The 27,229-nt window shown below is 37.2% G+C and overlaps 4 protein-coding genes and 1 non-coding gene across 5 annotated transcripts; 2 read left to right on the top strand and 3 right to left on the bottom strand.

The window, feature by feature from the left end:
- Positions 1–352: 352 nt before the first annotated feature.
- On the bottom strand, positions 353–1,919 carry LOC125186918 (serine/threonine-protein kinase OXI1-like). Its single transcript, XM_048083406.2, has 2 exons — positions 1,344–1,919; positions 353–1,263 (listed from the first exon to the last, which is right to left on the bottom strand). Exons 1-2 carry the CDS (start codon positions 1,733–1,735, stop codon positions 414–416), a joined length of 1,242 nt encoding a protein of 413 aa, XP_047939363.1. The 5' UTR covers positions 1,736–1,919; the 3' UTR covers positions 353–413.
- A 5,954-nt stretch (positions 1,920–7,873) lies between these two features.
- LOC125187489 (uncharacterized) lies at positions 7,874–9,333 on the top strand. Its single transcript, XM_048084086.2, has one exon. The coding sequence runs from the start codon at positions 7,960–7,962 to the stop codon at positions 8,815–8,817; it is 858 nt and encodes a 285-aa protein (XP_047940043.1). The 5' UTR covers positions 7,874–7,959; the 3' UTR covers positions 8,818–9,333.
- Positions 9,334–14,063: 4,730 nt separating this feature from the next.
- Positions 14,064–15,263, top strand: LOC148924199 (putative F-box protein At3g16210). Its single transcript, XM_089058650.1, has one exon. The coding sequence runs from the start codon at positions 14,064–14,066 to the stop codon at positions 15,261–15,263; it is 1,200 nt and encodes a 399-aa protein (XP_088914776.1).
- A 5,854-nt stretch (positions 15,264–21,117) lies between these two features.
- LOC125197941 (U-box domain-containing protein 9-like) lies at positions 21,118–26,750 on the bottom strand. Its single transcript, XM_089058649.1, has 2 exons — positions 25,831–26,750; positions 21,118–21,268 (listed from the first exon to the last, which is right to left on the bottom strand). The coding sequence occupies exons 1-2, from the start codon at positions 26,748–26,750 to the stop codon at positions 21,118–21,120; spliced, it is 1,071 nt and encodes a 356-aa protein (XP_088914775.1).
- On the bottom strand, positions 23,691–23,790 carry LOC125191490 (U6 spliceosomal RNA). The gene has a single exon (XR_007171166.1). It is a non-coding gene; the product is annotated as a U6 spliceosomal RNA (small nuclear RNA).
- Positions 26,751–27,229: the final 479 nt, after the last annotated feature.

The following is a 27,229-nucleotide window of genomic DNA, read 5'->3' as shown; positions in this document are numbered from 1 at the left end:
GGAGACAAACGGAAGGGCGAACATGGTAATTTCACGTCCCGATAAGGGGAAAATAGTCGCACGGAGGGGGCGATCCCCCCTAGATCCGCCATTGGTGATAACATCAACAATAACATTAAATTTCATAAATTTTTTACCCAATCTTCAAAATTTCAGCACAAACTAAAATTAAACCAAAATTTTATTATTTTTTTCCCAATAATGTACAATAGTATATCAATTGATGGTAATTAACACAAGTGGTCCTAATAGTAAGCTCAGTCACATTCAAAATCATAAAAACATTCACATGCAATGTCATGAAATATAAGTAATTCACTACACATTAAATCAATTTCTATTTTACAAATAATAAAATAATAATCTGTTAATAATATAATTTCAAAAATCATATATGATGAAGAAAAAAAATATCAAAAAATCAAAAAATTATCATTCTGAATTTGCGTGGGATGATTCTTATTAACCCACGCGTTTTTATTCGTATTATTTTCCACTTTTTCCTCAAACACGCCTTCGACGTATTTCTCCACGTCAATTTCGTCAATCCCGTCCATGTCCCCAACGTCCGTTATCTCCGGAATAAACGGCGGCCGGGGCATTTCCGTAATCACGTCCCAATCAACCGCCTTGAAATAATCGTGGCCCTTGATTTCGGCGACGGAGATCCTCTTCCGCGGATCCTTCTCGAGGAGCCTCCCGATCAAGCCCCTCAACGGCGTCGACTCCCCCGTCAGATCGGGGACGCGCGTCACGATCCGGTAGAACGTCTCCTTCCGGTTCGCGCCGCGGAACGGCGTCGCTCCGTAGAGCATCTCGTACAGCATGACGCCGAGGCACCACCAGTCGACGGCGAAGTCGTGCCCGTCGCCGAGGACGACCTCCGGCGCGACGTACTCCTCCGTGCCGACGAACGAGTTCGACTTCTCGACGGAGTCGGACGCGGTGCTCGCGAGGTCGGAATCGGTTTCGGTTTCGGTTTCCTCCGGCGAGATCCCCGAGTCGCGGCGGCGGCTCCGGAAACTGAACAGCTTCTTCTTCTTCGGTTTCGGTTTCGGTTTCTTCGCTAGCGGATCTGAATCGGAGGAGGAGACTGAGCGGATTTCTGGAGATCTCGGAGCGAGTTTCGTCGACAGATCGAAATCCACCAGCATTAAATGGCCGTTCTCCTGAATCATCACGTTTTCCGGCTTCAGATCTCGGTAAACCACGCCTAAACCGTGCAAATACTCCAGAGCCAGCACCAGCTCCGCCGCGTAAAATCTGAATCGAAAATCAAATGAGAAATCTCAACAACGACGCCGGAAAATTGAAATCGTTAATTCCGAGAGAGATAGATCTACCTGATGATGTCATCGGAGAACATTTTCTCGGTTTGTTTCTTCCTCAAACAATGCAGATCGCGGCCGGAGCAGTAATCGATCGCGTATCCGACGATCTTATCAGTAGCCAAAACTCCGTGCAGCCGCGGCAGCAGAGGATGGTGAAACGACGCCAACACTTCTCGTTCGAAGCAGATCCTCCGGTACTCGCTGCCGTCGCCGGCGCTCGAGATCTTCTTCTTCTTCTCGATGGAGGATCGCAGCATTGCTTTGAGCGCGAGCAGCTCGCCGCGCTCCGTCTGTACGAGGAATACGACGCCTTTGGCGCCCCGGCCGAGCGGCGAGATCACCTTCAGATTCTTCAAATCCAGCGCAGCCGCACCGTCGCCGCCGTGGATATCTCCGTCGTGCATGGCAGAGGCTTCCAAAAACCAGCAATTCTGGCAGAATTCACTCAATTTGATTGCAGTTATTTAAGAGAGAGATAGAGAGAGAAATCGTTAATTCGTCAGGTTGATTTTGTTCTGGGTTAGGATTTTGTATTTGACTAGCTTGAAATAATATATATACACACAGAAACACATAGGCGTGTGTGTATATATATATATATATAAAGGGGATGGTGTCAAACATTCTTGGAGAGGAAGAATACGGGAGTGGTAAAGAAGAAATGCTGAAGTATATGCTTACGCCACGACGTCGTTTGCGAGGAATGGCCGGGCGTATATATATTATTTAATTATAATTTATAATATTTGGTATTCTAGAATCTAGAGGACAAAGTTGACTATATTTTAAGTTTCAAAATTTAAAAATTGTGGAGATAAGTAATTAGATTCTATGTGGGTTAATTTATAAGGTAGTGGACGAACAATAAAAAAATTATACTCCCTCCGCCCCACAAAGATTGTCCCACCTTGATCAGGCACGGATTTTAAGAAATGTAATGAAAAATGAGTTGAAAAAGTTAGTGAAATGTGAGTCCTACTTTTATATATTAGTTTTATAATAAAATGTGAGTAAGAATGAGTTAGTGGAATATAGGGTCCACTACCAAAATGGTAAAAAGTGAAATAGGACAAACTTTATGGGACGTACCGAAATGAAAAAATGAGACAATCTTTGTGGTGCGGAGGGAGTAGAGGACTACCAAATATTGGGACGATTTTATTTTTTATTGTAGGAATTCATAAAAACTAGTATAGTTTAATATATATTCTCCACAACACAAAAAAACTTTACTATACATAAAATGTGTAAATGAGTGTGTGTATGTCATCGTATGTATATGTGTGTGGGGGTAATAAATCGTGGACTAAGTATTTATTACTAATTCTTTCAGTAACTCAGAATAATATCCTATGAAATTTATTTAGGTCATTTTCAATTATTTGTGTAGTTAGACTTTACTGAGTTTGAAAAATATATTTAATATATTTTGCTATATATTTATTGCTCAATTGCAGCGTATCAGATGGAAATAAATACACGAATATGCTGAAAAGCCTAAAATGCACCAATGGTATCTAGTCAAACTTCAATTTACTTATTATTTATTTGATATTTCATTGTCAGTTTATTGTGCATGTCATTTTAGTAATAATATACTAAAATGGATGACATTATGAGTGAGCTATGCACTCGAAATTTAAATAACTGAAATTATTATAATATCTATTAGAGTTGAAAATAAAAATATAACTAAGAATTAGTTTAGGATTTATTAATTGTTATTTTGTGCCTATATATAAGACTTTCCATTGTATTTTGTATTAACACTTTACAAAATGTAGTCTATAAATGTGTTAGAATTGTAGAATTGGATTGTGAGAATTGTCTAATTGGATTGAGATAATGGAGAAATCTCCATTAGAGGAAGAAGAAGAAGAAATTGAAAGTATCGATAGAGAGAGATATGGGAAAACGGGAAAATTCATTTATAGACTACATTTTGTAAAGTGTTGATGCAAAATACAATGGAAAGCCTTATACATAGGCACAAAATAATAACTAATAAATCCTAAACTAATTCTTAGTTATATTTTTATTTTCAATTCTAATAATATCAATTAGGAATAAAGCTTAAATATAGTATATGGGAAAAATAATTTGAGTGCTACTATTTAAGGTTTAAAAGCTTGGCTATCATGATTTTGAGTTAGGTATTGTTCAATTTTGATTAACTATAAGCGCAATCTAATTAGAGTTGAATGAATAAAAACGCAGCGCCTCCTTTTTTGGTATTTTGTTGCTTATAATATACATAATGCAGATTTAGTACGATGCCAATTATTACCCATCTCTTTTAATTAATGCTATCAATTTAATATACATATATGTAGTAAAATAATTAAATCTTAACAACAAAAAAACTTAGCATGGAGATATTTTGAATTGGCATAGAACACCGTGATGGGTGGTCCCAAAAAAAAATATTTCCATTTACGTGAAATTAAATTTTTAAGAGCATTGTTAATGTTATAGTCATAATTTAGTTCTTTAAGATATGGTTGAATATTGGTTTTGACTAAATAAGCAAAGTAGTATAGTGTTAGGATAGGAGTATAGGGCTAGCCCAAAATTAAATTGACTTGATGAATTAAGATGTTTAAATTAATTTGACGCAAATGGTTGGTACAAAGATAGGTGGAGAGATGCATATATTATTTTGTAACACATGTATGTTGTACTCCTATCCTTCCATTTTTAGCTGGGCTTTTTTTTACACTTATTTTAAAAAATATAATAGTAGTTAAAGTGGAGAGAGAATAAAATAAAAAACAGAAATCTCAATCTCAGTCTATAGAGGTTGTAAGTTACTTATATTGATTATTTTTATATATTTAGCTATTATATTAACATTGCTATTCATTAAAAAATAATAGCCAAAAATGAAAATTAGTTATTGCAATTTGTATATATAAACATATAGTTAGCCCTATTTGTTTCGGTGATCCAATTTGGTTGGGCCATCATCTTGAGGCCCAAACTAAGCTAAACCCAAATTTGTGAACTACTCCACTTTATGCTTAAAAAAGATTTTTTTTTCATCCAACTCGTTGAGTTATCTGTGGATGAACGACCTATAATAAATTCGTCACTTTTTTTTTATGCACTATTTGCAGATAAATTTAAATTTGATTGTTTACATGTAAAAGTAGTCAATCTAATCTTTTTTATTGCATTATGGGTGAATATAGTCTAAGACTGATCACTAATCATTAAATCATACTATTGAACACCGTAGTGACTATTATTTTTATCTCACAATTTCAATATGTATATATTACTACTTTAAAAAACAAAATAAAAGTGCCCAAATTCGAGTTACAAAGATTCGACTCTTCAGACAATTTTTTTTATAGATAATAGTAAAACTAATAAAAAAGAAAAAAGATCTCATAGCCAATAAATAATGAACTTATTTATTTTGAAAGGACATTCATCTGGGTAATGTATGTCTTTTATTAAATTCAAAATCATGAGATCCAAGAAACTGTCCACAAAATGCAGAATATAATAGTGGCAAAGGTTAAAACTCTAATTTGATGACAAAATAAAGAATCAAATGGAAAGAGCTACTTTAGCTAAGAAGTGGATTTCCAAAAATTTCCAAAAATGCTATGCAACGTCTTTTTTACCTTACTCGCTCGAACAACTCATGAAATTATACAGAACATAGACACGTGTCTCATATATCAAGGTCGCCCACGCAAGGGCTTCAATCGGACCCCAATTGTGATGCGCGATATATAGCACACAAGGTGACAATACAATAATTTAGCCAACAAGTACATGCTAGTATTTCTTTCTATCAGCTCTCATTACACACTACCTAAACTAATGGTGTTTCCCGGCTCTCGTTGGCCCGCGGTGGGTCAGTCGACCGCATACTGAGTAAGTCACCACATGTAAAGCTATATGACTAAAAAGAAGATTGGAAGAACTACAAACTAGAAAACTCAACAATAGAAAGTTGATAACAAGACATACTAGTATATCACAATAGCTAAGAGTCTAATTCGGATACTTTGAAATGAAATGTTGTCCAATTGAATAACAACTCGCTGCCGAGAAGTAATAAAGAACGTATTCCAATTTCTATGAAGATTGCTCAGAATCACTCATAGATGCAAAAATGTGAGTATCAAGAGTGATGCAAAATTCTAGATAGATTCTAAATTATACACGCTATACTAAAAAGTAATTCAATCATATAAAGTATTCTAAGAATATCGGTAGGAGAATATCAATCAAAGATGTATTATAGATTAAAGTCGTCTATATTCTCACATTGTTTATGCAGATATATCTATATATAGGAATATCAATCTATATTAAGTTTATTCGGATCAGATCACTCGGGATTCACTAATTACCGGAACCTCTTTTATTGCAAATGATCTGAGATGGCTAATCTCAGAGTTACAAGCCAATTACAATGCAATCAATACAAGATTACAAGTAATCTACAAAGCTAACTAACTATCTATTACAGATTGTAAGCCCTAATTGGGATCCTAGTTGATTCTATTGATTCTTGACCAATCTGGAATCCAAGCTCTTGCCAATAGGAACCTGCACACTTAAGATAGAGAGGTTAGAACAACAACACAAGATCCTCTCGGATCTAAGTAACAATAGAAAGACACTAAGGCAAAGCAAGTCAGAGAATGGCTCAGGTCGCAACAACGACTAACTAGGCCATGTGAAAGAAGGAAGAGAGAATCACACTTTTGAGTGAAAGAGAGAGTAAAGAAATTAGAATAGAGAGATGAGGAGTCGGCTCCTCTATTTCTCTCACAAACTAACATAACCACAGATCCAACGATTGTGGCTCGTGATCCGAGTGAGCAAGGACACGTGGCGGCCATCGTTGAGACAAGAGAGTGACGGGCTGGAGTAAGCATTGGGCTGCTTACACATAATTGTTGGGCCTCACATTTATTATAATTGAGTCAGCCCAACATAACTAAATATATCAGTCCACATAAAATTCAACAATAGGAACTTTGTACATCACAATACTATATAACTCCACGCCTTTCTTCTTCTTTTTTTTAATGGAAAGATCTTGAACACGTAAGCGAATGTAATAATCTTATTAATTCCAAAATACAATCCTCTAATTAATATCTAAGATGGTGTCACACCTCCACGAGCAACACGTCTATCTTATTCCAAATTGTCTTTCAAGTTATCTCTCTCTCTCTCTCTCTCTAGTTTCTGCTAACCCTTAGCTTTCACCAAGAGCCATGTTCATCATCTCTCGAAATCGTTATCCTCTATTTTTTATGAAGAAGAATAACTATGATGAGATGGATAATGGGACCAAGATTCAGTCCATATATATTTATTTGCATTATCCAATATCCATGTTTAGTAGTATATCACTATCTCCCATCCAAATCCAGACGTTATGATTAACAAATTAAACAAATTATAAGTAAAAAGTATGTAAGATAAAATCAATGTTAAATTGTCTGAAAATTTTTGATTTTGATCAAATTTTGGTGTGTCTGAGTATAAAATATCAGTAGCATTGATTAGTTCAAATAGCAAAAAAAAAATGAATTTTCCTATTTTTCAGGACTTGAAAAATACAACATCTCTCCACATATAAGACAAATTTCTCATGTCCTATTCCTCGAAGCTAAGTAATTTTATCCATATCCTGTATCAGCAGCGGGCCCCTATTCATGACTTCATTATGTGCTCATCTAATTAGTACACTTATTTACTTTGTACTTTTATTTTAATTTAAACTAACAATGTCATGACTTCATTATGTGCTATTCTAATTAGTACATTTATTTACTTTGAATTTTTATTTTTATTTTTATTTTAACTAGTAACGCATGTGGGAAAAAAGTGGCTTCTGCCTATGACACTGTCGCGAACCTATAGAGATATACAAATGCAAACAAAATAAAATGTTAGTAGTAAGTCATTAAATTAAGTACACATCCTTCTTTTATGTTACTTACTTGTTGTGTTAGACAATGCTATAAACATAGCCAAATTAACCCTACACATGATTAATACTTATCGATATCAATTATCAATGTCACATCAAAACATTTAATTTTTCTTATCCTTATTACCTTGCAACACCTACCCTTTATTAATCATTAATGCCATCACGTAAACTCACTCACTAACTACTCGGTTACAAAACATTCTTTGGACTTTCTTAAAATAAGAAAATGAGCTAGCTCGATTACGTGCATATACATATGTCCAAGATAAATACACATATAATTAAATTATTCTTATAAAAATCGTAAATAATTTACAAAATTTCCATGCAACAAATCAAACACCCATCCCAATTCGCTCCGCCCTCGTGCAAACACGTGGATCGCTCGTGCCAGATAAGTCATGTGGTCGCCACGTGGGCCAATCAGGGCCTGACAACGTGCCGAGGGAGAACAATGAAACGGATATGCTTGATGCTCCAACCACTAAAATTCAGCACGCGAATGGACTCGCATACACCCAGTATATCCTCTTCCACCACCATCAATATAAAACCTCATTTCCTCTCTCCCTATTTTCATGCTTCGAATATTCCCCCCAAATTCCCCTGCTTAATCCCCATTTATTATCCCAAATCCCTAGCTTTCTCCCTTCAAAAATGTACAGTTTGACGAGGATGAAGAGAGTCACTGATCCGTTGGATGAGAAGGTGAAGGCGCGGATCGTCGGATTCAGCAGCGGAAGCGAGCACAGCGCCGCCGCCGACGACGACGGCGACAGCCTCTCCGAGCTCTTCTTCGGCTTCAAATCGTCGCCGGACTGCTGCTGCGGCTCCGATTCGGAGACCGATTTTCCCTCCGAATCGCCGAGCTGCCGGAATTCAGATCCGATCACTCCGATCGCGGTGGATCGGACGGACGAGTTCAGGAACGCGCTCGCTGCTCGCGCGGCGAGTGCGGTTCAGATCTACTCCTGCGGCGCTGGATCGCCGGAGAAGCAGATCCTGCGGAGGAATGTGATGTTGTTTCTGAGGAATTGTGGCTACAATGCGGCGATTTGCAAGACGAAGTGGCCGAGCTGCGGCGGACTCACCGCCGGCAGCTACGAATTCATCGACGTCCTGACAGCGGATCCGTCGCCGGCGCGGTACTTCGTCGATCTGGATTTCGCGGCGGAATTTGAGATCGCGCGGCCGACGATCGCCTACGAGCGGATGCTGCAGCTCCTGCCGAGGGTTTTCGTCGGAAAAATCGACGATCTGAAGCAGATCCTGAGATCGGCGAGCGACGCCGCGAAACGGTCGCTGAAGAGCCGGGGGCTCCACCTGCCGCCGTGGAGGAAGCACCGCTTCATGCAGAGCAAGTGGCTCGGACCGTACCGGCGGACGACCAACGCCGCGACGGCGTCGTTTCCGTCGAAAGCGCTCGCGGTCGACGCAGGTTACGGCGTTAAGTGCCGGGCCGTCGGATTTGACGCCGGACGGTTGATTGCGCCCTCCGCAGCCCGTACGAGATGATTAATTGCAGGGGAATATTAATATAATATAATATTCCTGTATTTTTTGAGAGTATTTTAAAATATTTAATTTTTGTTTTTTAGTTTAGGTGTTGTCGTGTAGTGATGGAGGAGCCCTTGTTTATTTTGTGGAAGCGTTATCCATTTGGTGAAATCGATAACATACGCGGCAAATGCACTTCGTGAGTGTGACGGCGCACATTAGCTTTATCCCACGTGCAATTGTGTGTTTTGGATGGACCGTCAGATAGATACTCTTCCCGTCCACGAAAATTCGTCCCGGTTTCACCGGACGCGGTTTTTAAGAAATGTAATGGAGAGTGAGTGGAAAAAGTTAGTGGATTTGTGGATCCTACTTTTATACTCCCTCCGTCCCATATTTGGAGTCACTTATTGTTATGGCTCGGGTTTTAAGAAAGAGTTGAAGTGTGTAATAAATGAAGTGAGATGGTAGAGTGTGTAATAAATGAAGTGAGATGGTAAAGTTGGTTGAAGGTGGGTCTCTTTTGACTTTTAATTTTTGTTTTGGTTTATTTAAGTATAGATAATGACATTTTGATGTAATTTTGATGAATAATGGGGTAAAATTGAATGATCAAATATGGATAAAACTAAATGTGACTCTTAAACTGGGACGGACTTTTATGGCAAAAAGTGACTCTTAATCTGGGACGGAGGGAGTATATTAGTTTTATACTCCCTCCGTCCCATTTTAGGAGTTCCGGTTTACTACTTTTGGGTGTTCCACTTTAGGAGTCCCGGTTGAAATATTCCATAATTGGTAATAGGCTTCACATTCCACTTACCTTTTTCCACTCACATTTTATTATAAAACTAATATATAAAAGTAGGACCCGCATTCCACTATTTTTTTCACCAACTTTCCTTTGTATTTCTTAAAATCCGTGCCAAACTCAACCGGGACTCCTAAAGTGGGACGGAGGGAGTAATAAAATGTGAATATGAATGAGTTAGTGGAATATGAGATCCACTAACAAAAATGGTAAAAGTGAAATGGGACAAATTTTGGGGGACGGACGGAAATGGAAAAGTGAGACAAATTTTGGTGGACAGAGGTAGTACGACAGAAAATATATTATGAGTTAAATCCAACGGTTCATATTTTTCCAAATTTTTGTTTGTTTTTATGAATTTTCAATTTTTTGTCAACATAGCACATAATATAGAGCATATAGTAATGTCATCAATTTCGAATGCGAGCTGAATTTACAACATATCACAAATGAGCAATAGATAATTAATATGGGAAAAATAATAAATTAACATAAAATTGTAGGACAAAAAAATTTGGCTATGGATTTTTCAGTTATTTGCCCATATTTAAATTCTTAATGTAGAAAATTGCAATGAGATCCTTCCCATTTGTTGGTTTCAAAGAATTTTGATGAAATTTTGATGAAGATGAAATAAAATAAAAAATAGAATAAAATAGAAAATGATATTTGTATTTTAAACACCATAAACTTTGTTTGCTTGATAAATTATTTTTCTAAATCTTAGTATATATATTAAAATTGAGTGATGTGATGGCACTGTGTCTTTAAGTTGTGGAATGTTAAAGTTAGAGTGAAGTATTGGACATAAAGTATAAAATTTAAAAATTCATAAGTTGAGCAAATCTTATCTCCTCCTAACCTAGTTCTTTCTCATAATGTCGGGATAATGTTAGTACAATCAACTTTATTTTTGTCTCGAAATAAAGTACAATTAACTTTGGGTAAAATACTTTTCATTAAAAGAAACACCCACATAATAGTAGTACTTGATTAAATTTTAAAATGTCTGTGATGGATTAAATGGTAGGACAATAAATAGTGCAGATTGATTGATATGAATCATAAGTACCCGGTTTAATAAGGGTTTTTTGATGTGACATATGATAAATATTAGAAGTAATATTTCTGGCTCAATATTTTACGAAGTGGAATATTATATAATTTATATGGAGTTTAAATGTATTAGTAATAAACTGGTACTAATACAATTCTAAAATATTTATTTTTTCAATAATGAAACGAGATCAAGTTTCAAGAACAGATTTAATATTCCGTGGTGTATCTGAAATGTGACGTAGAAAAATTGATTTTGTAATATTATCGAAAATTTGTTTAATGGTGGTATACTAATCTAAACAATAGTTTATTACTATAATTAAACATGATACTATGAATAAAAAATGTGTGTGTGTGTGTGTGTGTGAGTAGGTCCATCGAAGTACAATGGATAATATAAAAAATTTAATGAATGAGATAAAATTGGCTTTATGTGCAATGATATATAGTGTGGCGACAATTTTTAGTTGGCCGTTTATTTAATTTGGTCATTTACACATATTTTAAATGATTGAAGTATGTAGCTGTAATTGAATTAAAATGGATGAGAAAAAAAATTCAATTATATAAAATAAAAATTTAATATTTCTTGATTAAAAAGAAAAAATCAACCCTAAAAAAATGAGGAAGAGTCTGCAAATAAACTCAAAATTAGTAGAAAGTACTAAGAAAATAAACACAATACAGCAATACGAAGAACGAGTTGATTTTAGTTAAAATTATTTTATTAGATTAAAATTTAATATAATTGGATACATTATTTAAAATAATTAAAATTAATTTCTGCAGTTAAAAAGATTGGGCTGGAATATGACTTGTATTCATCCTACGACCTCAAACTAGATAATCAAGACATGATTAAGATTTAAGACAATACTCATGCGATCTCCTGCAAGGTGCTCATGAGTTTTTTGGCGAGCGGACATTTGAACCTCCCTGGCACCTTGAAGGAGATTGTATCTTCACAACATAGCTCCAAATTACTCTTTTTGAGTTTCAAATGCTTCATCGCATGGAGTATTTTCTAGATCATGTCTAGACTATTGAGATTGAGGTGAACACACACACACAGACAATATTTTAAGAATGAAATGCAAAGGAATTTTCCATACTTAGTCATTATTTTTTGGGATATTGATCCTAAAATTACGAACTTTGGCTCAAAATTATGATATTTCAAACTTTAAACATGATTAGAAATATTACAAACTTACATTCTGTGTCTTATTCCATTTGAGAGAATGGTTTTCTATTAGTGTAGCGTGAGCAGTGGCGTATTCAGGGGGTGATTTGGGGGTACAACATAACTTCGTAGTTAATAGTAGTAGTATTAATATTGAGGTATAAGTCACTATAATTGCATGAGATCAGGTGGTAGAGCAACAAAATTTTCATTTGGTAGGCATGTCGAGTCCTACCACTCTCATTTCTAGGTTCAACATGACATCAAGTTCTTTTACTCTATTTGTGGTTTATGTCTATTTTTCTTTTTTATCTCAATTTATACACTTATTTCTTTATCACAATTTTAATTTATACTCCATCCGTCCGCCATTAGGAGTCTCATTCATGGGTGACACGGGTTTTAAAAAATATTAAGAAAAGTGGGTGGAAAAAAGTTAGTGGAATAGGGGTCTCACTTGTATATATTAGTTTTAAATGAAATGTCAGTGGAATGAGTTAGTAGAAGGTGAGACCCTATTACCATTTATGGTAAAAGTGAACTGGGACTCTTATTCGCGGACGGACTAAAATGAAAAAATGAGACTTTTATTCGCCGACGGAGGAAGTATTAATGAATAGTTTGTATTTTTTAATCTAAATTTGTACTCTGTGTTTTGGCTAAATAATTTATAAGACTGAATAAGTTGTCAATCCTTCTTCTTTCTATCCTATTATCTTTTGATATAAATATACAATTCTTTTGATAATTTAGTTTTTATTTAGATAAACAATATAGGATTATATCATATCGAATGATTATTGTAACATATATTGCTAAATAAATTGTATTACACGTAGTATTTATTATAGAATTTTATTTTGAAGATTATTTAAGGAGTACTTTGTTTAGGTAAACAACATATAATTATCTCAATTTATATATTCACATCGAGTGAATTTGTCGTAAATTGTTAGTATAATTGTATTATAAAATAAGTGTTATTTGTATTTTAAAACATGCAATTTAAAAATTGAATAGTCTTTTAAGATGTACAATTATTTAAGAGTTATATAATTATTTATTATATATTTCGCACCCCCGAATTAAATATTCTGGATACGCCACTGCGTATGAGTGTGTATATCTAAAAGCTTCTTCTCATATCTTTGATGATTTGATTTCAGAAAAAAAAAATTAAGGTGGTGATGCCTTGGGCATAGACTGGTTTTTATATAGCCAAAATATTTGTGCTATTGAATTTGTTCTTGACTGAATTGTTTGATTAAATGCCTAATCCCTTTTGGGAATTTATTATTGGCCCAATCCGATGGCCCAATCCGATCCAAAAAATTCCAAATTTTATGAACATGAATGATCCGATCCGAGTTGGCCAAAAATCCAAACTACTATGAAATTTGATCCGAAGAATCCAAAATATCATAAAAATACAATAAAAATCTGAAAATTAAATTGCAAAATTGAGTAAATGTGCCACATTTTTTACATCTCGAAATAAGTCTTATAACTTTGGAGAATATGAAACATGATACACGTTTCCGAAATGCATAGTTAGTAACATATTCTCAAAATGCATAACACGCTTTAGAAAATATAACCACACTAATTCACACAACATATTATGTCTATCCATATGTAATATCATACTAATAAGGAACAAGATACATAATTAGCCCATAAATCTTATAAATATGACATTATCTTTGGTGAGAATAATCAAAATTGGTGGAGAGAAAGAGAGCGGTGGTGTACAATTTTAATCACTGTAAACTTTCGTTATAAATTTGAATTTTATTTCAAACATATCTCTTCTATAATTTTATATGGGGATGTGTTTTGCACCTTGCAAATCACATAACATCAGAGGTTTTGATCGAGCTCACACAAAATGTGCAGAGCTATCGATTGAACTCTTAGCCACAGAGCCCGACCCGAACCAAGGCTTCAATTATGAGGATTCAGTGATGCACACTCGAACTTCATATTAGTATGATATTGTGTCTTCAGTAATATTGTTTTTGGAATGCTTCCTAAAACGTCTCCTATTAGAATGGGAGTAGCACTTATATGTTGGTTGAAGTTAATAATGATAGTACAATTTTTTAAGATTTCTTTAGTGTTCGTAAATCTCTGCTTATATATATTGTTTATTTTTTTTACAGAAAAATAGAGAGTGATCTCTAAAGAAAGACCAAATTCATCCATTAAAATATGAAGCCATACCTACCATTAGAAATCATCACAAATATCCTCTTGAGACTCTCTTTTCGAAGCATTGCCGTTTGCAAATGCATTTGTAAATCATGGCTTAATCTCATTGAGAACGACGTTTTTGTCACGTCTTATTTTTCTAGATTCAGCCCCGCCCTAGCGGTTTCCACTACCAAGCGGGGTTCAAATTGGTTTCATGTTTTCAAATTGGACGACGAGTTCAAGCCATTTTCAAGTAATCTTCTTACTGAGCATGGTCCAATCACCAAGTTTGATTTTCGTCGAGAATCAATAATACAATGTTCTGCCAATGGTCTGCTTCTGCTTCTTGTAAAAAATGCTTTTATGGATGATCATCTTTGCGTGTGTAATCCCATGACCCGTGACTTTGTTGAGCTCCATGGGCGTGTGGTTCGGGAGAGAGATCGTTTTGGATTTGGAGTGAGCAAAATAAGCGGACAACATAAAGTTGTCTATCTTGACCTTGAATCCGGATTTCATGTATACACTCTTAAAGCAGGATCAATGTGGAGAGTCGTTGAAGCCGCTCTCCCCTTGTATGGTGGTTATTGCAACTCCTCCATTTGTGGTGCATTTTTTAGAGGCAATCTCCATTGGTTAGTTGAAAGTCGGACGTGGATTCCTTATGTTTGTTGTTTTGATCTTGAAACAGAACGTGTTAGCACCTTTCCCGCACCTCTTAATAAAATCACATTTACATGTGAAGGGGAAGTGTGTGGTTTGAGTCCAGGTGATGGGAAGTTGTATGGTTTGGGGGATTGCCTGTGTTATCATAGTAATAAACCATATATTAATGAGATATGGTTGCTGAGGGAATATGAACAAATGGAGAAATGTTGGATCAAGGTAAAATTGTTTGAGATGAAGCCTTATTATGAAGAATATGGCATGCATTCTCGTGGTTATAATTATGCTTACAAAATGGGTTGTCAACCTATGAAAATTTATGAAAATGGTGGCATGTTGATGTTATCACATGATAAGCGCTTTTTTTACTATTCCAAGGAGAAGAGAACTGTTAGAGAATTAGTTAATTTATATGGGAAAGTAGATGATGATTGTTCATATTTCAGCTCCATTTTTTTCACTCCCACTTTTCTTTCACTCAAGAGAAATTTGGGTATGGAGAATGCAAGAAATTTGGGTACGAAGAATGAAAAGTCACTCAAAAGAGATTAGGGTATAAGAATGTAATCCCATTTTAGTTTGTTTTATACTCCCTCCGTCCCGGATAATTCGGATCATTTTGACTGGACACGGGTTTTAAGAATTGTAATGAAAAGTGAGTTGAAAAAGTTAGTGGAATGTGGGCCCTACCTTTATATATTAGTTTTATAATAAAACGTGGGTAGGAATGAGTTAGTGGAATATGAGGTCCACTACCAAAAATGGTAAAAGTGAAGTGGGACAAATTATGTGGGACGGACCGAAATGGAAAACTGGGACGAATTATCTGGGATGGAGGGAGTATATTTCATTTTTTCTTATCATAAACCTCCGATTTTAGTCGATCACTTGATGTTGTTTTCTTGTTGGATTAGAGTATAGTGTCTCTGTGCTTGATGTAGAACGTTGGTTAGTTTTGTTTTTGTTGTGTTGTTTTGTTTTTTGTTGGACGTTTTTCTCTCATCGAAAAAAGGGGGTGTAATTTACTTATGTTGATTATTTTTGAACATTTACCTATTTATTGATCCATTTAAATTAACTACCAAAATGTCAAAGGACTTGCTTCTCTATATATGGTTTTGCTATGAATTGGTTGAAGAATAAATATACTACTCCATGTATTAAGACTTAATGACGGTGTAGTAAGAAATTGGATTTTGTATCTAAGTCGTCAATTAGTCCTAATTACTAAAACTAATTAGTAGTATTATATTTATTGGGCCTTTATTTAGACTAAAACAAAGCCAACTAACTCATTATATCTATAGATTTGCCCTGAGCATATACATAGATTGATGATAACCGATGATAAACGCAAAGGAATTGAATAACTAAAGCACCATTGTATTTGGATAGGGACAGAGGAGAAAATGATAAGAAAGTAGCACCAGTACTTAAATAACTAAAACATCAACATTTAGTGTTCAACCAAAATAATTAATTATAACGGGAGCAATGACAACTCTGCCTCTTGTCCATGTAGCTGCCAGTATAAGTGAATCCATTTTCAAGTTTCAAAAGCAATAGGAGTGTTGTTGAATTGAAAATGAAAAGGCTAAGTTAACTAGTACCTTTGTTGAATCGAATCTGGTTCACTCGTCCTGATATATCCTGGCCAGTATGCCATTAGCTTTGAATCTGGAGGTTGGAGAGCCTTTTTCAACGAGGCGAGAGAAGAAACGACCGGGGGGACGGAACAAACAACGATCATCTTCTAGTGATGTCATTTCGTACCACGTGCCAGGACAGATGCAGCAGATCTCATGAAGGATGGTCACGAAATTCTCTTCGTTTTGCGGACTAGAATTTCTCCTCATGAATGTGGACAAGTGGGTGATGGCCTGGCGCTCGGCCATCTCAATAACCGCACTCCTGCAGGTCGAAAACACAGCAAGAATTCGTAGCATATCATCCCCAAACACATTGCTCCTGATGTTTCCCAACAACGTCTCCACCATACCTTTTTCAACGGCATGCTCTATGTTACCCGAGAGGGAACACAGATTCAGTATTGCGCCGATGCTCTCTTCCACTGCCCGAGCATCGCGTGCCTTCAACATTTCATCGAGGTAGTTCATGATTTTGTTACCAGTTTTGGGATGAGAATCGACAAAAAGAACCCACTCCTTAATTTTGTCGAGAGTGGTTGCAGCAGCTATCTGGAGGCTTATATTCATCCTAGTATCCCTCGCTTCAGCTATCCGAAGGCTTAGATCCCTCCTAGTATCCATCGTGGAAGCAATCCGATAGCTTATCTTCAAAGTATCCATCGGGTCAGTAATAGTAAAAATCCTAACTAAATTGTGTGTAACCAGCATCTTGACCGCATCACTGTGGATGGCTACGTTTGTAAAAGTGCCAATCAAACTCTCCCTCAATTCATCCCGTATCACTTGAATTCCTCCGGCACCTCCGCGTCCGGGATCATATCGGATTCTTTCGTGTCATCGGCTTCTTTCATCCCGGTTGTCGTCACAATTCAACTCTTAAGAAAATGGCTGGTTGATGTTGAAATTGTAATTTATAATCCGTGTAATGAAAATGCAATGTTTTTAAGACTACAGCAGATGCACACCATATTTTTGGAATGAATTTCGTTGGCTGTCACTTAATAAGCTACTTTGGTTGTTTTTAACTCTTTAGGTACTATTGGCACATGAACATTCAATTACACTCAATCAGAATTACTAACATTTTTAGTGTGAAATGGTTTTGAACATTTGTAGACTGTAGTTGGTCATGGACCTATGGTTTTCTGAAAAACAATGGGCGGGTATTTACTTAATAAAAACACACACAAAGTAATTTAATTTACTAAACTACCTATTTTCATGAATTGATTAATGAAAATGGAATTATTGCATTAGTACTAGTATAATTCTTTATATATTATATTTTATGAAACTTTAATTTATATCACCTAAAAGGCTAAAACAAACAAACATTATGCTGAATTTGCAGATCGATTTTCCTTTTTTTAATTATTATTTTCATCTAATGTAATGCAACATTCAAATGATAAGAGCATCCGCAACGCGGGCTCGATGCAGGCTCGGTCTCGTCTCGACGAGACGAGACATCTCGTCGCGCGACGCGACCCGGCGAGGCCGGCCTCGAGCCGGCGAGACGACGCACGCGCCCACGTGGCGCGCGCTGGAGCATTGCGTGACGCCCACTCGCCGGCCCACTACTCTCAAATTGTTGAAAAAATGTCCGGCGATGGAAACTCCAGCGGCGGCGGCTCCGGAGGCTCCGGCAGGCGGCGCTCCGTCGGGTTCGACTTGAACTCGTTCGACGATTGGGCGAGCATGTACAACTGTTTGGGTACTCCCGGTTCGTCGCCGGGCACCCAAGGCTCGACCACCCCGCCGGCGTACCAAACACCACATTTTGATGTGGATGCATACTATCGTCCCTCCCCTCCCCCAGAGGTACGGGCAATCGCCGGGATTATCCCAAATTCCGTAGAATTTTTTGGCGCCTGAACGCAGTTTGCCCGACTGGCCAATTGGTGGAGGCTCCGGCTCTGGCAGGATCAGCCTCAGTCTCGGCGTCAATGCCGAGGAGGAAGAGGAGGCAGCGGATACAGAGGTTGTGAGAGACGGCAGCCGTCATGCATACAGCCAAGCCGAGACGTTGGCTTTGTACGACGCTTGGATCAGCGTCTCGTACGATCCTGTCGTCGGGAATCAACAAACCCACAAGTGTTTTTGGCTAAAAGTCACTGAAGTTTACAACGCACGAAGGCCGACAAATACCGTTCTCCACAACGTGAAGATGCTCCGCAGTCATTGGGAGCGAAGCGACAGAGATGTCAAAAAAAATTGCGCGATATACAGGGGAGAAGAGGCGAATTATCAGAGCGGAGCCAGTGGAGCCGACATTCTAAGAGCGGCGTTGCGGGTCTTCAAAGACGACGTCGGCAAAGATTTCAAGCTTGTCGATGTTTGGTCGCAAGTCCACCACCTTGACAGGTGGGCTGGCGGTGTCGAGTCGGGCTCGAAACGCACGAAGCGCACGGCGCGTGGCCACTACTCGTCTAGTGATGGCGGCGAAGGCAACACCTCACGTGAGGGCACGCCAACCGATGATGTAGGGGGGTCTTCTTCCGGTGCACGACGTTGGCCGCAAGGGACTAAGGCGGCGAAGGCGGCTAGAGCCAGGGGGAGAGCGAGAGCGAGAGGGATGGGCCGCGGCGGACCAAGCCAGGCGGGCGAGGGCTCGGGCTCCGGCACGGGCACGGGCACGGGCTCGCACACCCTAATATGTACCTAGTCGCCACGATGGCGGACCTCTCAAAAATGAATCCTGGCCAAGTTGCAGCCCATATGGCCGGAATTGAGTATATGAGAGCTCAACTTGGTATAGCTGCATCGCCGACTTCGGGGGATGATGATTCGCCGGCGGAATAGTTTTTATAGTTTCATTTAGAGTATTTTAATTATGTATTTTTTTTTATTTTTTAGGATTTTAAATTATGTACTTTTTTTATTTTTTAGGATTTTAAATTATGTATTTTTTTCTATTTTTTTCTATTTTTTAGGCTTTTAAGTTGTAATATTTATTTTATTTTAATGAAGTGTGTTTTTATTAATTGAATTTGTTGGAATTAAAAATAAAAAATGAAATTGAATGAATAGTTAAGAGATGGTTAAGAGATGGAGGGTTGCAGGTGTTGTCTCTTAGTTAAGAGGTGAGCTGAAATGTACAGTGAGACCCATGAATAATGAAGAGATGAGACGGTTAAGAGACGGATAAAAGATAGCATTGCGAATGGCCTAAATATCTTCGTTTTTCTGCGTTGACAGGTTTCAATTCACGAGACACGTACCCAACACTTAACTTGGACACATAAGATTTGACTGGCGGAATTTTACTGACTTAACAATAATTCACGAGATATGTACCTAACACTTAACTCCAACTAGATTGATGCATGCCCTAATAGTAATCACTGACGTGGTGATTGCAGTAGAATACTACTCATATTTATGTTCACTTTTAGATTTTAAAAATATACTCCTATATTAGTATTACACTATTGTTTACTGTGTAGCTAGTTTTTGTTGGAAATAGTTTTTGAGAGTCTAAGATCGTGGGAAAGAGTACCTTTGAGGTCTCAAGGGAATATATAGTTATTATGGTAGAGTCTCAAGTTCATAAGTTTCTAGACACATTTACTTCTCTAGTCCTATAAATAGAGATGTACAATGTATCACAATGAACAATTCAAAATCAATCAAAATGTAGTCTTCAAGAGTTCTTGAGTTTTATTTTCCGCATTTTACTTTTCAACATGGTATCAGAGCAGCTAACGATCCTTCGTTAGTTTGTTCAAAACCAAAAAAAAAAAGAAAAAAAAAAGAGAGGTTTGGTTGAATCTGTGTTCAGCCTAAACCGCAAAATCTAAAAAAAAAAAAAAAAAAAAATATATTTGCACCAACAAGTTTCTGCCTACCAAAGAAATCAACTTTTCAGCGCCAAACTAGATAATCTTTTGCCTTCAACCCACGCTACTCAGCTCTACTCCAAAATCACACCATTAGCCAAATCTCCCTCAAACAAGATAGGAGTCGTCCAACCAGAGAGGGGGAGAAAGTACACTCTATTGGACGTTTCCTCTCCAACCACAATAACCGGCCGGAGGAGATGAGAGGAGTGGCAGAACACTGAACACTGTCGCGAAAGGAGGATCAAGGTTACCAGAAAGGGGTCTGAGAAGGCATCACTGTTGTTCACCCAGAGAAGAACAAATGAAGGTAAAGAGATTGGAAAAAGCTACGGATAAAATACCATAGCAAGACCCAACAGGAACGGCGTCACGACGGCAGCGGCAGCAACCGCGTCTGAAGCTGGCGGTGCTGGCGCTTGGCTGAACTGAGACGATGACAGTGAGTTCTCGGCAGTTAAATTTCAAACGGGCATCAATGGCGAAGCCTGACCATGGCGAGGTAACGGCTAGATCGAGCGACAACACCGCCGGAGAAGAAAACAGAGGAGTCCTCGGTTTGTCCGGCCGAGGGGGAGAGGAAGTATCCGACCAAACAATTCCTCCCAAATCTATGTTGGCCAAGAAGGCCAAAGATCTGCCGGTGGGAGAAGAGCTAAAACACACGAGAGAGAGCAGAGAAGACCGATTTGATATCGGAGGAATGGAGGAGCAGCTACTGTCAAACGATTCATCTCTGAATCAAGGAGAGAATTGCTGAGGAAGAGGCAGAGCAGCCAACATCTGCGTGGCGAGGGGGAGAGAGATAGCGTCGCCACACCGTTGTTATGAAGGCCTTGGTGGGAATGAAAACCGGAGAAGATCGATCCGTAGCAGCACGTTGCTACGACTGAGAAGAGTCTTGGAGAAAAGAAAGTATCACTGGCCATAATAGCTGCCGGAAAGGAAGCTGCTGCCGGCAAAGTCAGATAGGCCTGTGAGGGAAAGCAGTGTTGCACTCTGAGCACGACCGGAGAAGGAGAAGCGTCGCATTGTTGCTGATGCAGAATTGAATGGGGAGCTATTGAACCTACATCCATAGCCATTAGCCAATAAAGTAAGCAGCAAAGAATCTTGAGGTGTAACCAAGAAAAGAATATTAGCCGGAGAAGAAGGATCTAAGGAGCAGAGGCCCCGCAGAGTTCGGCATAGGTGGTCGCCTATTTCAGGGTGAAGATTGCCACGGAAAAGACGACGAGTTATCCAGAGGGTGACAAATTGACCCAAGTACTGGACCACTCGTCCTCAAAACAGGAGCACCACCAGTGAAGGGAATCCCACCAGGAATGGAGCCGGAGATAGGCGGAGTCGGATGCAGGAAAGGGAGGGAGCCGTTGTTGGAAGTTCGAGAGAGAAGCGAAAGCAGCCCGTCGCCGTAGAGTATGGGCCGTCAAAAATGGCGATGCTGTTGTGGAGCCGATGTCATTCAGAAAGCTGCGGTCGCCATCTATTGGCAGTATATAGGCCGCTAAGAAGAAGGCAGAGGCCATCGTGAAGAGCTCACGGTGGAAGGTGGTCCGGAGATTCCTAGTGACGGGTTGAAGGTGTGAGATTCAAATCTTTCCATGTTGGGATGCTACAATCCAAAAGCGTAACTCCTCGACATGAGTCAAAACTGACAGAATGGCTCCTAATGGCACGAGCTAAAACTGCCAAGATGGCTCCTAATGGCATGAGCTAAAACTGCCGAAGATGGCTCTAGACACGAGCTAAACTGTCATCAGAAAAATGGAAGAACTCCTAAATATGAGTTTAAACTATTTATCAAAGTGAAGATCGTGCAAGTTAAGTGTCGAAAAACTCGATACTTAACTTGAGGGGGAGTGTTGGAAATAGTTTTTGAGAGTCTCAAGATTGTGGGAAAGAGTACCTTTGAGGTCTCAAGGGAATATATAGTTATTATGGTAGAGTCTCAAGTTCATAAGTTCCTAGACACATTTACTTCTCTAGTCTTATAAATAGAGATGTACAATGTATCACAAAGAACAATTCAAAATCAATCAAAATGTAGCCTTCAAGAGTTCTTGAGTTTTATTTTCCGCATTTTACTTTTCAACAGTTTTGAAATTGTTTGGAAATTATTTTGTTTTTTATATAATCCATTTATTAAATCGATATCATACGACCGTGGTAGCATAAGATTATATGAATTATTTAAATCCAAACGCTCATACTTTAAAAAAAAAAAGAGTGAACTTCAAAAATGGTCCCTGGACTATGGGTTTATCTCGAAAATGGTCCCTGGACTTTAAAAATATCACCAGTAGTCCCTGGACTAAGGGTTAATATCAAAAACGGTATTTTGAGACGAAAATGCCCTTTTGAGGGGTTTTGGGGGTTTGGGCAATTTGGTCTTTTTACACTTTTAACATTTTAAATCTGATATTATTTTAGTTATGTACTAAATCTGATATTATTTTAAAATTATCATTCTTCTTCCCTTTTGTCATCCTTCACTTTGTTTCTTTATTTTAATATTAGATTTAATTTTACAAAATTAAATTTTAAATTTCAGTTTTTAAATATCAATAAATTTTTTTAATTATAAAAATTATTAAATAACAAAAATTATTAGTCATAATCAATATTTGATAGTGTCTAATATTTAATCAATAAGATATAATAACGTCTTAGTTTTAATCAATATTTAATAGCTTTAATCATAAATAGACAATATAACACGATTTATTCTGAAATAAATATGCGTCTACTGTAAGACTAATATAATTTTCGTTTATTAATTTGAAAACAATCAATCAAAATGACTAGAAAATTTCAACAAAAATACTCCTATACAAAATTTTTAGTCGACTTCATAATATTCAATCACAAGCAATTATAACAACCGAAGGCTAAATAGAATAGCTCTTATTTTTCCATCACGATTAATATTATTTTTCTGTACTTCTTCAATTCAGCTTAATATTATATTAAATAACAAAAGTTAATAGTTTTAATCAATATTTATAGTGTCCATGAATTAATAGTTTTAATTAAAAATTTTTATTGATATTTAAAAATTGAAATTTAAAATTTAATTTTGTAAAATTAAATCTAATATTGAAATAAAGAAACAAAGTAAAGGATGACAAAAGGGAAGAAGAATGATAATTTTGAAATAATATCAGATTTAGTACATAACTAAAATAATATCAGATTTAAAATGTTAAAAGTGTAAAAAGACCAAATTGCCCAAACCCCTCAAAACCCCTCAAAAGGGCATTTTCGTCTCAAAATACCGTTTTTGATATTAACCCTTAGTCCAGGGACTACTGGTGATATTTTTAAAGTCCAGGGACCATTTTCGAGATAAACCCATAGTCCAGGGACCATTTTTGAAGTTCACTCAAAAAAAAAATTGCACTCTGGCATGCGATTTTAATGAAATATTAAAATTCAAATTCTTGGTAAATAAGTAAAATCAATGAAGCCAACAAATTGGTTAATCACTAATATCAGTAGTATAATTCTCTATTTATGCATGTCATCTTGTGCACGAGACATGTTAATTTTGTCTGTATCATTCCAATTTTTTAGATTTCTCCGAATGAACTAAAATAGTAATAGTTTAATATCAACATAAGTTTTCAACTAAATCGGGACTACAACATTTAATCTTAATTACATCTAATTTTTTCTTATATTTTTTTATCCACGATGAAAAAAAGATGTTATGAAGTTTAACTTTAAGAATATTACATATTCAAACCTTAATATTTGATGAATAATTATAGAATTCTTTAAATTTGTTAGTAAGTTCTTATACTTGTAGTTAGGCCTGTCAAAATGGATATCGGGTATCCAATACCCGATATCCAAACCCGAAAAAGTCGGATAATTTTATACTCGAAACCCGATTTTTCGGGTATCGGATCGGGATCGGGTAGTGAGAATTTTAGATTATCGGGTATCGGGTTACCCGATATCCAATCGGGTATACCCGAATTATCCGATTTATCCGATTCATTTTCTAAAATTAATAAATTATATTTTTTTATAATTAAATATAATTTAATTTCTTAACTATAATTTAATTAATACTTAATAGTTAGTATATAAGATATATAATTTAATTTTTTAATTACATTTTAATTTCATTGACTTGTGATATTTATAATTTTGAAATGTTTGATGATGTTATTGTTAGATCTTGATTCTTGTGAATTATTGAATTGTGATATTTATAGATGAATTTTTTTATGTTATTGACTTATTGTGGATGGATGAAACATGTTAATATGGAGTATAACTTATGAGTTTTGTATTTTCAAAGTTTGTAGTTATTTTCTTTTAAATTCGAACTACTACAAGAATTTTGTATTTCTAAAAGTTTGTAGTTATTTTCTCTTAAATTCGAGCTACTATTAGAATTTTGTATATCTAAAAGTTTGTAGTTGTTTTAATTTGAATATTAGTACTTCAACTTTGTATTAAATTTAAATTAAATAATATTAAATAAATTCTAAAAGTTTATAGTTAATTTAAAAAAAAAAAATCAAAATCACAATTGGGACTGGATACCCGATTTTTCGGGACTGGATACCCGATTTTTCGGGACTGGGTACCCGAGTCGGGTATCTGGGTACCCGAAATCAAATTCGAGTCGGGTATCGGGTATTGGATTTTGGGAATTTCGGGATCGGGACCCGAAAATTTCAGATCGGGTATCCGCGGGTACCCAATTTGACAGGCCTACTTGTAGTTTTAAAAATATAGCATCGATCAACCTATATGTCATCATCAACTAACAAAACCAACAATATTGGTTATTCCTAGAGGTGCCCACGGTTCAGGAACCGGCGGTTACAATTGGGAACCGCCGGTTCCGGTTTTGGAAATTGTTGAACCGGAACCGAACCGCGAGGGTGTTTTACGGTTACGATTTCGGTTTCGGTTCAGAACCGGCGGTTTTCCGGCAGTTTTTTACGGTTTTTCACGGTTCCGAACCGCCGGTTTTGTTGCGGTTTTTTGCGGTTCTGGCTTGATATCACGGTTTTCCGACGGTTTTTTGCAGTTCCGATTTGGAACCGGCCGTTCCGACACGGTTTTGGTTCAAAAAATTTTGAACCTGAACCGAACCACATTTCAAAAAATCGACGGTTTCGGTTCGGAACCGTAACCGACGGTTACGGTTTCGGTTTTAACCGCCGGTTCGGTAAACCTTGGGCAGGTCTAGTTATTCCTTTAGTTATACACTTACTTTTAAATAGAATGAAAAACAAGAAAAATATTGTTAATATATACAAAGTCAATAAATGGACTTAAACACATTATTTGTGTTTAGATTTAGTTAATGAGGTATAACTACAACTTATGTGTTTTATTTTTGCGTAGGATATCTTTAAAATACAAAAACAAAAAATTTAAACAAAGCCCGGCCCGGGCCCACATGGCAAGTGGGCTCAGGCCGGACTTAGCAAAATTAGAAAAAGCCCGGCCTACTTGACAAGTCTATTTGTGTGGCCAAAGATTAAAAAAATTGTACTACTAATAACAATTCAACCAAATCAATCATGTTCAATGCATCACAATACAATCATGTTCAATGCATCAGAATATGTAGCAAAGAAAGTAGTCTAACACGCCAACTACCTGTTCCTAAAATCATAATAGCACGTATGCTTATTAAAACTGAATACTCGCACATATGGATATTCAGTGTTCAACTTGTTTAGAAGTATGCTAGCCATTGACTGGGCTGCAGGAGTTCCCTGTTCCACGAGGCGTGCCAGCGTACGATACTTGGTTTCCTCGTTGTACATCGCCACCCCCCACGAACTCACGTATTCATCAGCAAATAAGGCCGTGTCCAGGATGGCCACACAATGCTCCTTAGTGAGCGGATTGGCAGTATAATCTATGTTCTGGAACAACCAATGCACTCCATCGAGCTCTTCCATCTTATATCTTGCCGAACTTTCGTGGACAAGTAACTTAAGAACATCAAGTATAATGTCCACAACCACGGGGTACGTGTCCTCAAACACATAATGATCAATAGCACCCATGAGGACTTGGATCAAATCTTCATCTACTGCTCTAACTTTGTTGCTCGGGACGGTACACAGTTTTTGAATCAATTGTGCAGCCTCTGTCGCTTCCGTCTCTTTCTGACTTTGCAATAGATCCGTGAGGTGCCAAAAGACTCCACATCTGACAATGAGCAGCTTGTTCGACTCGAGTGTGGCCAATATGTTGAGCGTTGCAACAGCGAGCATCCTCAACTCCTGACTCCCGGATCCACGCCTTGTGGCATCGACAATCGCATCACTAGCCTCTCCAACACGCTTGTTCACTTTATCATCAACGCATATGTTCTTGAAGATGCCAATAGTGCTCTTACGCACATCTTCGTCTTTGGCTTCTCTTAGAGCGCACACAAGATCTTCCACATAATCTTCTCCTTCGTTGTTGTCATATGTAGTAATTGCCCGATTCCGGCACCAGCTAGATATCATGTCACGAATCACTAGATTTGGGATTAGAGGCGTGACTGCACCCTCTGCATTCATCCCAATCTCTAATTAAGGGACTCTCATTTTTAAGCCAATCTTCGATGAACGGACGATCATATGTCTACCAAAATTAAGTAAATATCCAAATTCAAGAAAATGCAATTATATAAATTTAAGAAAAAAAAAAAACAACAACAACAACAACGATGGCACACATGTCAATTATCCCACATTCAGTAACAGCAAAAAAAAAATTCAAGTACCTCACAAAGAAATGAAGAAACATAGAAATTACTTGCAAAATAGCACAACATTAAAATATCAAAGGGAAATGACAAAATATATTAGGAACAGAACCATAAATATTTAATTCACAGTTGTAATTGAGAACAAACCAGTCCGCTTGGCAGAATGACGGGATCTCTCATAAGTTTTTTGGAGATGGGGCACTTGAATTCCTCCGGCACCTCCTCGTCCCGGATCATATCGGATTCTTTCGTATCATCGGCTTCTTTCATCCCGGTTGTCGTCACAAT

Source organism: Salvia hispanica, chromosome 5 (genome assembly GCF_029641045.1).
Source record: "Salvia hispanica isolate PSC_SH4W2 chromosome 5, Shi_PSC_v1, whole genome shotgun sequence".
NCBI lineage: Eukaryota > Viridiplantae > Streptophyta > Magnoliopsida > Lamiales > Lamiaceae > Salvia > Salvia hispanica.
This window is presented reverse-complemented; position numbering and strand designations above follow the sequence as displayed.